A 15,455-nucleotide genomic window follows, 5' to 3' on the forward strand; every position below is an offset into this window, starting at 1 on the left:
ACAGGTTGTGGTTAGGGTCTGGATTTGTGGGGTTGTGATCAGGGTCACAGGTTGTGGTTAGGGTCTGAATGTACAGTGTTGTGATCAGGGTCACCAGGGTGGGTCTGGGGACTGTGGGAGGAGTCAGGGTCAGAGGTTGTAGTTAAGAGTCTGGGTTTGGGGACTGTAATTGGGGTCAGAGGTTGTGATCAGGAATTTGGGGTAAGATGGGGAGTTAAGAATTCTGATAAGGTTAAGAATTGAGATTCAGGTTTGAATCCAGGATTAGGACTGGAAGTGTAATAAGGAGAAAGGTCAGTGTTATTGACAATGCCTGTGGCTGACAGGCTGTGCAGACACTGTAATAATAAACTCTCAGTCTGTCAACCCCTGGCTCTCACATGCTCAGCGCTGAACTCACCCCAGCGGGCCATTTGCCAGCTCACCTAGCGCGTTCCAACTTCATCCCAAACATTGCAAAAACTTTCTAACCTTGGTAAAAACCTTCTCCGTTGGTAAAAACAATATTTGTAACCTCCTTTTCTGAAATAATAAACAATGTCTACCGAGTAGGGAGATGGGAGGGGGGCGTGGTTGTGGTTGTTAACAGACCGAAGGTTCCGGGTCACTGACTAACTTGTGACAGAGCTACAGAAAAGTTGCGTTCCTGCTGGGGGTAATATGTTTTTGGGGAAAGCTATAATCTGGAAGTGTTTGGAGTGGAGGGTATTTGAGAGGGGGCTGAGGCAAGTCAGATGCCTCAGCTCAGGGAGTCAGCTGGACCTGGGGGGTATTTATCCTCCGATAGTTAGCCCCTTTGACCAGAAGGGCCGGCTGCAATATCAGCAATTGGAGAGCAACGTCCAGGGGTTCAGCAAGATTCCATTCCGAGGTACTGTGTATGCTTTGTGACATTCTTCACTCTTTTTATTTAAAACTATTTATCAATAGGAAACTATCTGGGGACAGTCATTATCACTCTCTTAAAGCTGTCTTTCTAGTCCTCTGTAACCCAACACACCAAGCTCCAGTTACCCATTGCCCTCTGAACTCGCCAACTTTGAGTGGGACTAGGCGAAAGTGAGGACTGCAGATGCTGGAGATCAGATTCTAGATTAGAGTGGTGCTGGAAAAGCACAGCAGGTCAGGCAGCATCCGAGGAGCAGGAAATTCGACGTTTCGGGCAACCACCCTTCATCAGGAATCAAATTGGGATCCTACCCAGTGACACCACAAATGTGACATTCTGCTCCAATCCACTATGTTCTAATTCCCTCCCTGTTTCCTCCAGACCCACAACTGTCCAAACTCTCTGCATTTCTCCAGTCTTATCCTATTTTCCCCATTCCCTGATTTCCATCCACCATTAGCCCTCAGCTGCCTGAACCCTAAGGTTTGGAATTCACTCCCTAACCCTCTCTAACTTCAAGATGCTTTTTATTCCAATTCATTCACAGGACATAGGCATTGCTGGCTGGGCTAGCATTTATTGCCCATCCCTACTTGCCCCCTGAGAGGGTGGTAAAAAACAGGGAGAAAGTGAGCACTGCAAATGCTGGAGATCAGAGTCGAAAACTGTGGCGCTGGAAATGCACATCTGGTCAGGCAGCATCCGAGGAGCAGGAAAGTTGATATTTTGAGCATAAGCTCTTCATCAGGAATGCTCGAAATGTCGACTCTCCTGCTCCTTGGATGCTGCCTGACTGCTGTGCTTTTCCAGTACCACACTTTTTGACTCTTGAGAAGGTGGTGGTGAGCTGCCTTCTTGACCCACCATAGTTCATGTGCTCTGGGTTGATCCACAATGCCTTTAGGGAGGAAATTCCAAGATTTTCACCCATCGACACATATTTCCAAGTCAGGATGATGAGTGTCTTGGAGGGGAACTTGAAGGTGGTGGTATTCCCTTGTACCTGCTGCCCTTGTCCTTCTAAATGGATGTGGTCATGAGTTTGGATGGTGCTGCTGAAGCAGCCTTGATAGTTATTCCTTCTTGTAGATTGTGCACACTGAGCTTCAGTGGTGAAGTGGTTAAATGCTGAAGGTGGTGAATGGGATTTCTAATCAAGTGCATCTTGGTTTTTACTTGTTGTTAAGCTTCTTGAGTGTTGTTGGAGCTGTATCCATCCAGGCAAGTGAAGAATATTCCATCACACAGCTGACTTGTGCTTTGTAGGTGATGGACAGATTACGGGGAGTGAGCTGGTCAGTTAGCTTTGGCAGAATTCCCAGCCTTTGATCTGCTCTTGTACTTGCAGCATTTAATTTGACCAAGCTTCTGGTCACCTGTCCTAATATCTTCTGCTTTGGATGGCAAGGTGGCTCAGTGGTTAGCACTATTGCCTCACAGCGCCAGGAACCCAGGTTCGATTCTACCCTCGGGTGACTGTCTGGGTGGACTTTGCACACTTACCCCGTGGGTTTTGTACTGGTTTTCTGGTTCCCTCCCACAGTCCAAATAGTGGAGGCTAGTACAATTGCAACGTTTGAAAGGCATCTGAATGGCTATATGAATAGAAAGAGTTTGGAGCAATATGGGCTGGGTGCTGGCAAATGGGACTAGATTAGATTAGGATATCTGGTCGGCATGGATAAGTTGGACCGAAGGGTCTGTTTCCATGCTGTACATCTGTATGTGCAGGTGAATTGGCCATGCTAAATGACCCATAGTGTCCAGGGATGTGTTGGTTAGGTGGATTAGCCATGGGATATACAGGGTTACAGGGATAGGTTGGCAGATGGTCGGTGTGGACTTGATGGGTCGAATGGCCTGCTTCCACACTGTAGGAATTCTATGATTCTAATGCTCCTGTCCACTTCTTTTGGACCTTTCACCACATTAAAGGTGCCATGTAAATGCAAATAGTCGCCGTTGAACTGCAGTTCCCATTGGCTAATTAATCTGAAAACCAAAGTTGTCATCCTGTATCACTGGTACAAGCTCCATTACCCCATCCCTGTAGCCACTGTCTCAGCCTGAACCAGAATGTTCATGACCTCAGCTCCTTTCTTAAATTCCACTTTTTCTTCATTTATTACATTATTGTGGAAGGACTGTTATTCTGAAATTGTTGTTTCTCTATTTCTCTAATTTATTAGTAAGATTTTCTACTGTTTGAAGGTTTGTAATGCTGGACTTTCTGGGTTTTTTTTTGTATTTTTCTAGTTACTTTTCATAAGAATTTGTACTCCAGAATCTGTAGTACAGATTCTTCTGCAACTGTACAGGGCCCTGGTGAGACCACACCTGGAGTACTGTGTGCAGTTCTGGTCTCCAAATTTGAGGAAAGACATTCATTCTGGCTATTGAGGGAGTGCAGCGTAGGTTCACGAGGTCAATTCCTGGAATGGCGGGATTACCTTACACTGAAAGACTGGAGTGACTGGGCTTGTATACCCTTGAGTTTAGAAGACTGAGAGGGGATCTGATTGAGACATATAAGATTATTAAAGGATTGGACACTCTGGAGGCAGGAAACATGTTTCCGCTGATGGGTGAGTGCCGAACCAGAGGACACAGCTTAAAAATACGGGGTAGACCATTTAGGACAGAGATGAAGAGAAACTTCTTCACCCAGAGAGTGGTGGCTGTGTGGAATGCTCTGCCCCAGAAGGCAGTGGAGGCCCAGTCTCTGGATTCATTTAAGAAAGAGTTGGATAGAGCTGTCATGGATTGTGGAATCAAGGGTGATGGAGATAAGGCAGGAACAGGATACTGATTAAGGATGATCTGCCATGATCATATTGAATGGTGGGGCAGGCTCAAAGGGCAGAATGGCCTATTCCTGCACCTATTGTCTATTGTCTGTACCTAAGATGGTGCTGTAAGTGGTGACTTGTAAACTTTTCACTGTACTCCTGAGCACATGAGACAATAAAACTGAGTCCCACTGGCCACCCGGGTGTTTTCCTATCTTCCTGGTGGTGGAAATTGAATAAAGATTCGTGCACTTTCTGTCTTTCACTGTGTCTCACACCTGCACACACACACACCATGGGTGCTGGGGCAAAAATAAGCACTACAGCACTTAGGTGGTAGTGTGGGGGTTAATAAGAAAAAAAATATAAACAGGAGAATTGCCCTTTAAAAAAAAAATTAAAAAAAATAAACAAAAAAGAAGAAAAAAAAGGAAAAATAAACTGAGTCCCCATGATCTGATTATGGGTGTGATAACCATTGGGTATCACTAATTAATCTCCCCAGGGGGCTTGTTGAGGTGAGTTCCCTTGGTAACAAGCAATGGCCTACCCAGCTAGAACTCATCATCTGAGCCCTTTATAAAGCAGACACAGCAGTGGGGGAATATAGTGTTTTATTTCTTTCTCCAACTCTTTTGGGTCAGACCCTACCTTCCCCCACCCAAACTCACTTTGATGGTGTGTACTCTGCTTAATGGGCTTTCAATATAAATACTTAATTAGCTATGTGGATATTTTATTGGTAGTGGTTAATCTGTGCCTCACTGTCTTATTGCTAATGTATGAATAACTATTGCGGCTCCAGGTCACTGGCTGCACAGTTTAAGGCCCCATTCGATAAATGATTACATACAAGATCCTTGGACCTTGAACATGGTGAGTTCTCCATCCTGACCAAACCCTTTGGCCATTCATTTTGATTAATGTGTGACTAAGGTTCTCAGTGTTCCAATGTGAAAAGCCTTTTTACTGTCGAACACAGCAGCAAACAATTGGAGTTATTTTTTCTGCCTTTGGCCCACATTTGGGAACGAACACTCACGCACGCACACACACAACAGCCCAACTATCAGAATTCTGGCTGCAATGTGGATATTGTTTGTTTAAAACATAGAACATTACAGCACAGTACAGGCCCTTCAGCCCTTGATGTTGCGCTGACCTGTCATAACAATCCGAAGCCCATCTAACTTACACTATTCCATGTACGTCCATATGCTTGTCCAATGACGACTTAAATGTACTTAAAGTTGGCGAATCTACTACCGTTGCAGGCAAAGCATTCCATACCCTTACTACTCTCCAAGTAAAGAAACTACCTCTGACATCTATCCTATATCAATCATCCCTCAATTCAAACTATGCCCCCTCGTGCTCGCCGTCACCATTCTTGGAAAAAGGCTCTCCCTGTCCACCCTATCTAACCCTCTGATTATCTTGTGTCTCTATTAAGTCACCTCTCAACCTTCTCTCTAACGAAAACAACCTCCAGTCTCTCAGCCTTTCCTCATAAGACATTCCTTCCATACCAGGCAACATCCTAGTAAATTTCCTCTGCACCCTTTCCAAAGCTTCCACATCCTTCTTATAATGCAGTGACCAGAACTGTACACAATACTCCAAGTGCAGCCGCACCAGAGTTTTGTACAGCTGTAGCATAACCTCATGGTTCCGGAACTCAATCCCTCTGTTAATAAAAGCTAAAACACTGTATGCCCTCTTAACAACCCTGTCAACCTGGGTGGCAACTTTCAAGGATCTGTGTACCTGGACACCGACGTCTCTCTGCTTATCTACACTACCAAGAATCTTACCATTAGCCCAGTACTTTGCATTCCGGTTACTCTGACCAAAGTGAATCATCTCACACTTATCCTGATTATAAAATTCTCATCCTTATCACCTTATCAAAATCCAAATATTCTGCTCCCACAGGTTCACCAGTGTCTATTCCATTAGATTCATCCTCAGAAACCTCCAGTGAATACTGAGGGAGTGATGCAAAGGCTCTATTTCTGACATGAACCCTGCCTGCCCTCCCTGAAGGGTGTAAGAGATTTTGTGGCACCAAGTCAAAGAAAAGCAGGAGAGTCCTCCACTCTGGACCAAATTTCAACTCTCAGATTAACAATGTTTTGCCATTTGCAGGATTTTCCTGTGTGCAGATTGGCTGTGATGGTTCCTATCCACCACCACACTTCCAAAAACACTACATTTGGCCAGAAAGCAGTTTGGAAGGTGCTGAGGTGGAAACAGGTGCTGTTTAAATGCATGATCTTTCCTTGTGTTTGCAGGGCTGGTTGTTCAGGGCTCCAATGGAGAGTTTGTCTTCCTGACCAGTGAGGAACGTGTTGAAGTGGTTCGGCGGGTGAGGCAGGTACTACCTGAGGAAAAGCTGCTGGTCGCTGGATCAGGCTGTGAATGTAAGTGAAGATTGTGAGAATTGCAAGACAAGAAATTAATTCTGTGTGTCATGAACAGGACAGGTACATGATTCGGAGTAGAACCCCTCACCAAAACAGGTCTAATCCCAGAGAGAGGGTTGTACAGGAGGGTAGCAGTGGGCACAGTGGCAGGAGCAGCAGAGGCTGATGTGATGAACCAGTCTAGACACCCCAATGGATGTGAATTGGGAATAAACACTTCAAATAAGTGCTTGGGAGCCTCCTGTGAAGTGCTTCTGTGGTGTTTCCTCTGGCATTTATAGTGGCCTGTCCCTGACTGCACAAAACATTATATAGGACAAACAGGAAGACAGCTAACGATCCGCATCCATGAACATCAACTAGCCACGAAACGCCACGACCAGCTATCCTTAGTAGCCACACACGCAGATGACAAGCAACATGAATTCGACTGGGACAACACTACCATTATAGGGCAAGCCAAACAAAGAACAGCCAAGAAATTCCTAGAAGCATGGCACTCATCCACAAACTCCATCAACAAACACATAGACCTGGACCCAATATACCGGCCACTACAGCGGACAACTGAAACTGACAACCGGAAGCGGCAGGGACAGGCCACTATAAATGCCGGAGGAAACGCCACAGAAGCGCTTCACAGGAGGCTCCCAAGCACTGAGGATGTCACCTAGACAGGGGACGAAATGTTTGCAACAAAAATTTCCAGCTCGGCGAACAGAACCACAACAACGAGCACCCGAGCTACAAATCTTCACCCAAACTTTGAACTTCAAATAACTGTGCACTGGGCAATAGATCTGAGAAAGAACCGGGGCAATGAGTGAGAGAGAAAGAGCAACACTCAGTCACGGTTGTGTTGCTGGAGAAGGTTGTGTGGGCTGTAGCTGGACTGTTTTTAAGCTTATAACTGTCCTAACATTTCCCAGCAATCTTAAAAAAAAGATTTTTTTTAAGATGATGCGAATTTCATAGGCAAAGCCAGCAATTTATTGCCTGTCCCTAATTACAGCAGGTGCTGCCTTCTAACACAGTGTGGGGCAAGAGGTACGCCACCCCCCCCACCAGGCTCTAACCATCAGTGTCAGTTTCAGGTCAGTGAATGAGATCTCGTTGCCATGGCTACTACAAACAGGTTGTAAGTGGCAATTTCTCTCTCTGCTCCCAACAGCCACGGAGGCCACCATTGCAATGACACTCAAGATGGCTGAAGCAGGGGCGAATGCGGTGATGGTTATCACTCCGTTTTACTATCGGGGCAGAATGAACAGTGCTGCTTTCATCCAGCACTATATGCAGGTAACAGTTACACAAACAGGTAACCCTAACCCCAGCGGAGTTAATAGCTGGCTGTTAACAGGGAAATAACTTCTGCTCATGTATGGCCTTCTGGATATTCCTCTTGCTGTCAAAGATATTTTTCTTCTCTTGCCTCAATAAAAGGTGTTTGCAGGGGGACCTTTCGCTGGTCGCACTTTTATAATGAGACAGACCTTTCCATGAGGTGTGTGAGTGATGGTGCTTGCTAGTTAGCGAAGAGAAGGATCTTGCTTCCGAGGAAAGGCCACTGAACCCAAAACTCTCTGCTTTCTCTGCACAGATGCTGCCAGACCTGCTGAGTTTTTCCAGCAGTTTCCGTGTTTGTTGTTGTTGACCATGTGATAATGATATGTAGTGCATTGGATTGTCAAACTTGATTTTGATTTTCATGTTCTAGCTTTTGGGATGAGAATGCCATGGCGAATGCACTGTAGATAAAGAGCTGTGTGCTCATATTTTTTCCCACTCCTCAAGCATTGTGTGGTTTCAGCACATTGCTATTGTATGGGAATCAACAAAGAGTAAATTGGCTATGATCCCACATTGAGGTGTGCCAGAGTCACTGGGCGATGGGATCTTTTAATCAATCAATCATTCTTGTGTTATGTTCTAATCAAACTATTCAAGATGTTTTTGCATACCTCTAGAAGAACCCTGAGATAGAAATCTATAAAATTACAAGATGCATAGATAGGGTTGACCATCAGAATCCTTTTCCCAGAGTTAAAATGTCTAATACTAGGGGGCATGCATTTAAGGTGAATGGGGGAAAAGTTCAAAGGAGATGTGAGGGACAAATTTTTTTTTAAAGAGTGGTAGGAGTTTGGAACATGCTGCTGGGGGGTGGTGGTGGAGGCAGATACGATAGGGGTGTTAAAGAGGCTTTTAAAGCAGCACATGAATATACAAGGAACGGAGGGATATGGACCAAGGGCAGGCAAAAGGGATTGTTTAATTTGGGCCAAAGGTCCCATTTCTGTGCTGTATTGTTCTCTGTTCTACCTCTGGAACTGGTGGGATTTGAATGAGAGTTTCCTAGCTCTGAGGTAGGGATGCTACCACTGTGCCACAAGAACACTAACCAATCACTCTCTTGATTGTTCTTGATGATTTCAATTCAGGTAGCAGATGCCTCACCTGTGCCTGTTGTGTTGTACAGTGTCCCTGGCAACACTGCACTGGAGCTTCCAATGGACGCAATCCTCACACTATCTCAACATCCAAACATCATCGGGCTGAAGGACAGTGGGAACGATGTAAGTAATCATCCCCTTCCTTGTTTCATCCTCTTAACTTGCAAGGGGTATGTGAGGAGGCCATTCAGCCCCTGGCGCCTAACCCATCGTTCAGGTCGATCATTGTTATCTGTATCTAAACCATGACGTTATCTCTTACTCAGCAAAAATCTCCGTGTTAAAGTTTTCAGTCGGGACCCACAGTCCTTTACCAACCCCAGCCTCTTTGGAGCAGAGAATTCCTGATTTCCTCCACCCTGGATATGCTTCCTGACCTCGCCTCTGGTCCTGTATGTTTAAGATGGTGCCATCTTGTGGTCTCCACTGGCATCTGCCTCCTTACTGCTGTCAGAGATCACACTGTGAGGTCCATGACCAGGAGGTGGAGGCATCAGAGCATAGGGTGGCCCTGATCCTGTTCCCAATGGGGACATCTCCAGTTCTCCAGCCGAGGCACTACCCTGTCTGCAGGAATCAACCAGCCTATGTACAGTGAGATCCCAGAAATAACAAATTCATGATGACCAGATAATCTCTCTTTCCTTTAGTGGTGTTAGTTGAGGGATAATGCCATGGGATCTGTTATCTGTGAGGCTGGATGCGGCCTCAGTTTAATAGTCCATCTCAAGGAAGGTGTTTTGCCTGTGAACTGATCCTTTTGTCCTGCCAGGAAGAGTCAGATATAATTTCTCTGCTCAGCTGTCTGGAATGGGGCCCTCAACCTTTGGAGGCAAATTGAAACACTGCTGATTACATACTCTATTAAAATTGTTACAAACTTGCTCATAATGTCTTCTGTTCTATGGGGCAGTGTGGTGGCTCAGTGCTTAGCACTTCTGCCTCTTAGCGCTAAGGACCCCGATTTCATTCCAGCATTGGGTGATTATCACTGTAGAGTTTGCAAATTTCCCAGTGTCTGTATGGGTCCCCTCTGGGTGTTCTAGTTTCCTCCCACAGTCATAGTGCAAAGATGTGCAGGTTAGGTGGAATGGCCATGGTAAATGCAGGTCTACGGGGATAGGATAGGTGGCTGGGTCTAGATGCTCTTTAGAGGGTTGGTGCACACTCGATGGGCTGAATGGCCTATCTGCACTGTGAGGATTCACTAAGCTTCTTCACAGGAGGGCAGACCATTTTGTTGGCCTGTTCTAAATGAGATGATTCAGGTCATGCCTTGCTACTCACCTCCTGGGAATTAAACCACCGTAAAAGACTTGGATTGATTGTACCTATGTGTCCTCCACTACCTGCATCTTGTGGAGAGATAATCCTGTTCTTATCAGGCGAAGTTGTGGTAGTGTCAGCTATGAATGCTATTGGCTGTAGTTTGTAGAGGCTGTTTGTAAATAGACTGTTGTCCTGTTTAAAGTCCTGTCCTATCTATAACCATCCTATCTGGCTGCATCACAGTGTGATATAATAACTGTTCTTTCTAAGTCCGAAAGAAACTACAGAGAGTCGTGAACACAACCCAGACCATCACGATAACCGGCCTCCCATCCACTGACTCCATCTATACTTCCCACTGCCTTGGAAAAGAAACCAACATAATCAAAGACCCCTTCCATCTTGGGTATACTCTCTTCCACCCTCTTCCATTGAGCAGAAGATATAAAAGTTTGCGTACATGTACAAACAGACTAAAGAACAGCTTCCTCTCCACTGTTATCAGATTTTTGAATGCACCTCTTTAAGTTAATGTTGATCTTGCTCTCTCTGCACTTTCTTGGCAGCTGTACCCTGCACTCTGTTCTGTTACCCTGATACACTTGTATAGTGCGATCTGTCTGTAAAGCACGTAAGACAACACTTTTCACTGCACCTCAGTGCACGTGACAGCAATAAATCAAATCAAATAACTCATTGGCTGGCTGGCAATAGATGGTATTTTAAGCTTCAGTTCATCTTCCCCAGATCACAAGAATCGCACTGATTGTCCACAAAACCAGGAACCGGAATTTCCAGGTGCTGGCTGGATCAGCTGGATTCCTGCTCTCTGCTTATTCAGTAGGTAAGAGGCCACCCATAATGGAGATAGGGAACTGGGGATGGTCTGCTCACACAGATGGAGAGTATGATCATAACATAAAAGGAGGCTATTTGGCCCATTCTGCTGGTGCCACCTCTTTGAGGGAGTGATTGGATGTTTTCTATTTATTGAGAAAATGCTTACTAATTGGCATTCAGTGAAAACGTAAAATAAAACAAAGCTGGAAATCTGAAATGGAAACAGAAATTGATGGAGAAACTCAATCAGGCATCTGTGGAGAGAAAGCAGGGTTAATGTTTCGAGCCACATGATCCTTCAACAGAACTGATAGCCGCTATCTCAATTCTGATGATGAGTCACTGGGCTTGAAATGTTAACTCTGTTTTCTTCCTACAGGATGCCAGACCTGCTGAGTTTTTCCAGCAATTTCTGTTTTCTTCTTAGTAAAAAGGTACATGGCGGGGTGTTGGGCTGCACAATGACTTTGGGATTTGAGCTGCAGAGTGGCTGCTGTCTGTTCACCATGTGATGGACTGATGGTGGGGGAGTAGCTAAAGTCTAGAATCACTGGAATGGAATTATGCTTTTCATACACCAGAGTAACTGACCCTGACCCTCCTGCTGGGCTTGTGTCTCACTGTTTTTTACAGGGTGGAGAGGAACAAGTTCAGGATCAGCGAATGGCAAGTTTGACTGCGTTGATACACTTGTCAAGTTGTGGTTACTGTTCAACTTTTCTTTGAGGGAGACAATCTACTTTAACTTGACAAGATATCAAAAATTCAATATGTGATTAGGAGCAGTGTAGGGTTACGGGGTTGATTCAAAGAGGTTTCATGTGAAGAGAAGATTATTCCAGAAGAAGAGAGGGAAAAAGAATAATTCTATCACTCAACTTGACATTTCCAGCATGTTCTTTTGGGAGTATACATTGCAGTGCTGGAGACATGATAATACACACACACACTTACAATCGTTCTGTAGCCTAACCCCTCCCTAACTCTGAAACCTCCAACAATCTGAGGTGGCTGCAACTGTAGTCGTAGTCATTGAAGTCTACAGCCCAGGAAAAGGCCCTTCTGCCCATCGAGTCTGTGCCAGTCAGTCCTCCGATTCTGACCTTGTGTGCATCCCTGATTGTCCATTGTTGACACTGAACTCTGGAATTCCTACTGTAAACCTCTGACACGTTTTCTGTTTTATGATGGACCATCAAACCTGCGCAATCGCCTGTCCTCGCATCTCCTCGTGTGGCTATCAGGTGGTAACTCAACACACTCTCTTGTGAATTGATTTGCAACATTCATGATGTTAAGTGTTACGTAAATGCTTGAGAAGAGACAAAACTTCAGGTTCCAATTTTAAATGTTTTCTGTCAGATATGTTACTGCTGTATTTTTTGCTATTAAGATTAGATTTCTGGGTGTAATTATTAAAATTGTAACCATTTTCTTTTGTATTCCATCATAATGAATATTTACCCAGCGTATAACTCTTCCCATTTTGTTACTTCCTGTGCCCATCAAACATAGAACAGTACAGCACAGTACAGGCCCTTCGGCCCTCGATGTTGTGCTGACCTTTTATCCTACCCTAAGATGTCACTAACCTACATACCCTTCATTGTACTATCTTCCATGTGCCTGTTCAAGAGTCACTTACATATCCCTAATGTATCTGACTCTACCACCACTGCTGGCAGTGCATTCCACAGCATTGGGTTAGCTGCAGAGTACAGCTGCATCTGCTCTTTTAAACTGAAAGTAAAGCTCTCTCGACACTGTCCCCATCGAAAGTTCCTGAGACCGGTTCAGCATGGGATTAGATACAGCTTTGGAGTTGAGATTTTGCAAGAAAGGAACAGGTTTGAGGCATCAAACCTATTTCATTTGAATAGGCTGTGCTGGATTCCAAACAGAGGAACCTGTATAATGTCCCATCATAGGATCAACCTGCTACCTATGTAGATGTTGCAAGAGTGACTTTCCTTCTAAAACAAAATCTGAAAAAGCATTTAAATATTATGTTGTCACCAATTTGCAAACAGCAAGTACCCAATAAACAGCAATGTGATCATGACTAGGTAATGTGTTATAAAGAGGGAAAAATGTTGGTCAGAATATTGGAGCAAACCTACCTTTTTACTTTCCAGATATTTTCCATTGATCTGAGAAGGCAGATGGTGGGTGGTTTGATGGAACTGCAAAGGGGCACACTCCCTCAGTACTGATCTCCGAAATGTCAGTGCAGACTGTGGTCTCATGTCCCTGAACTGGGACTTGAAAGCAGAATTTTTTTTTAACTTCATGGGATGTGGGTGTGACTGGCTGGGCCAGCATTTATTACCCATCCCTAATTGCCCTCGAGAAGGTGATGGTGCGCTGCCTCTTGAATTACTGCAGTCCATTTGGTGTATGTAGGCCCACAATGTGGTGAGGGAGGGAGTTCCAGACTTTCACCCAATGACACTGAACAGCAATATATTTCCAAGTCAGGATGGTGAGTGGCTTTGGAGGGGAGCGTATAGGTGGTGGCGTTTCCATGTATCTGCTGCCTTTGTCCTTCTAGATGGTGATGTATTTGGCTGGTACTTTCTAAGGAGCCTTTTGATGGTATGCACTGCTGCTACTGAGTGTTGGTGAAGGTGTGAGTGAATGTTGAAAGTCGTAAATGTGGTGTCAGTTGAGTGGACTGCTGTATCCTGATGGTGTCAAGCTTTCTGAACGTGTTGGCATTGCATCTGTTCAGACGAGAGAGTACATTCAAACATGAGAATTGGGAGCAGGAGTAGACCACTTTGTCATTGCCTTTTAATAAGATCATAGCTGTTCTAATTACTGCACATTCCCATCTGCACTCAATAACAATTCTCTCCATTGCTGAACAAGGACCAATCTACCTCATTCCATAATACTCTTGACTTTTACCTTGTAGCTGGTGGATAGGCTTTGGGAGTCAGGGTTTGCTGCAGGATTCCCAGCCTCTGACCTGGTCTCGTAAGCATGGTATTGATATGGCTGGTCCAATTCAGTGTCTGGTCAATGGTAACCCCATTCATCAATGGTGAGGTCATTGAATGTCATTCAGACTCCAAAGGGCGAGAGGTAGCCACAGCTATTATGAAGATGTGAATGATGCTATTAAAATGCAAGTTTATTCTTTGCTAACAAAATTAAAAAAATTTTTTTCTATCCCTGATTGATTGTTCAGGGGCTGTGGGTGGTGTGTGTGCGCTTGCCAATGTCCTCGGAGAGCCTTTGTGCAGTCTGGAAAAGCTGTGCCTTGAGGGGAAGTGGGCAGAAGCCCGAGAACTTCAATACAGGCTGATTGAGCCAAACACAGCAGTGAGTATAACTTTGACTTTCTGTTTTTAAAAGCAGGGTCTGGATTTTCATTCTGTTTTGAGACCCTGGTTTCAGGATAAGCTCCTGGTTCCAAAGTGCATGAGGTGAGCAGAGGAAATCTTTGAATGGAAGTCCAAGTAATGGGTGGGGTTGTGTTCTTGTTGATGCTTTGCCAATAGGCAGTCTTCCAGCTCTATGTAGCCTGGGGACAGAGAGGGCATTTCAAGTTGGAAGCATCTCATGATGGTTGGCAACAGTCGCTAGTCAGTCTTTGGTTTGGTGGGTCCATTCCACAGGGCAGCCTGCAATCCACAAGCTGCAGAAACCCACCAAACTCCTTTCACAACAACTTCCGAACCCATAACCTCTACCATTGAAAAGATGAAAGACACTTCCTGCAACTTTCCCACCAAGGCACACACCATTCTGACTCCAATCTAAACTTTAACCCATGGTTTATTTTTAAACCATTGCTGAGTCAAAATCCTAGAATTCCTTCACCACAGGCTATAGCAGCTCAAGAAGGTAGTCAGAAGAAATTAGGGACTGGCAATAAATGTTGGTCCTGCCATCAATTCTGGGCACTTATGATATATTTGAAAAAACGATCTGTGTAGTTCAGTTTGCATTTTGTTAAAGGAGCTTCCTTTTCTTCATAATGAGCAAAGTATTTTTATCTGATGCAGGTTACGCAAAAGTATGGCATTGCAGCCCTCAAGGAGGCGATGGGATGGTTTGGATATTACGGGGGATTTTGTCGTTCTCCCCTGCTGCCTTTGACTGAGGCAGAGAGAAAGGACTTGCGGAACAGCTTCACATCCAACGGCTGGCTCTGAACTTGTCCACAGCAAACGCCACGGATCATGTGCTTGAGATGGAGTTGCTTTTCAAAGTCTTGTAAAGTTGAGTGCTGTTAAATAATTGGTTAATCAGTTGCATCTCATCTTCCCTCCCCTCCACTCTGACCTTCATCTGCAAACTGGGGAACTGCTACATTGAAATTTTGTTTTTGTTCCACAGAGTTTGCAGGACAGAAACTGGCTGTTTGATCAATTACAAGGTTTATGTTTGCTGTAAACTTCCCGTCACCTTTTCTGTTAATTTCCCCAATCAGCATCCTCTACATGCACTACCTAGAATCTCCTCCAATAACCCTCTGCCCTTTTGCCCTGAGTACTCCACATGGCAGTGAATTTCACACTTTCATCAGGCTGTGGCTGAATAAAATTCTCCAGAATTGGATTATTAATGAACATCATAATTTTATTCGTTTTAAAATAGTGATGGAAAAGGATAGACCAGATCTAAACGTTGAAGTTCTAAATTGGAGAGAGGCCAATTTTGACGGTATTCAAAAGCTGATTGGAGGCAGATGTTCACAGGTAAAGGCACAGTTGGAAAATGGGAAGCCTTCAGAAATGAGAAAATGAGAATCCAGAGAAAGTATATTCCTGTCAGGGTG

At 44.7% G+C, this 15,455-nt stretch overlaps 1 protein-coding gene across 1 annotated transcript; it reads left to right on the forward strand.

The window, feature by feature from the left end:
- Window positions 1-593: 593 nt before the first annotated feature.
- Window positions 594-15,242, forward strand: hoga1 (4-hydroxy-2-oxoglutarate aldolase 1). The gene is made up of 7 exons (XM_043712988.1): window positions 594-871; window positions 5,973-6,101; window positions 7,276-7,403; window positions 8,546-8,680; window positions 10,574-10,670; window positions 13,860-13,993; window positions 14,680-15,242. The coding sequence occupies exons 1-7, from the start codon at window positions 661-663 to the stop codon at window positions 14,827-14,829; spliced, it is 984 nt and encodes a 327-aa protein (XP_043568923.1). The 5' UTR covers window positions 594-660; the 3' UTR covers window positions 14,830-15,242.
- The last annotated feature ends 213 nt before the right edge of the window (window positions 15,243-15,455 follow it).

The sequence above is a fragment of the Chiloscyllium plagiosum genome, chromosome 22 (genome assembly GCF_004010195.1).
Source record: "Chiloscyllium plagiosum isolate BGI_BamShark_2017 chromosome 22, ASM401019v2, whole genome shotgun sequence".
NCBI classification, from domain to species: domain Eukaryota; kingdom Metazoa; phylum Chordata; class Chondrichthyes; order Orectolobiformes; family Hemiscylliidae; genus Chiloscyllium; species Chiloscyllium plagiosum.

Bases quoted from the DNA above. Each gene is read 5' to 3' on its own strand.
- hoga1 (XM_043712988.1), top strand. From the start codon at position 661: ATGTTTTTGGGGAAAGCTATAATCTGGAAGTGTTTGGAGTGGAGGGTA. The intron at 872-5,972 runs GTACTGTGTATG...TTGTGTTTGCAG, and splicing joins CAGCAAGATTCCATTCCGAG to GGCTGGTTGTTCAGGGCTCC. The intron at 13,994-14,679 runs GTGAGTATAACT...TATCTGATGCAG, and splicing joins TGATTGAGCCAAACACAGCA to GTTACGCAAAAGTATGGCAT.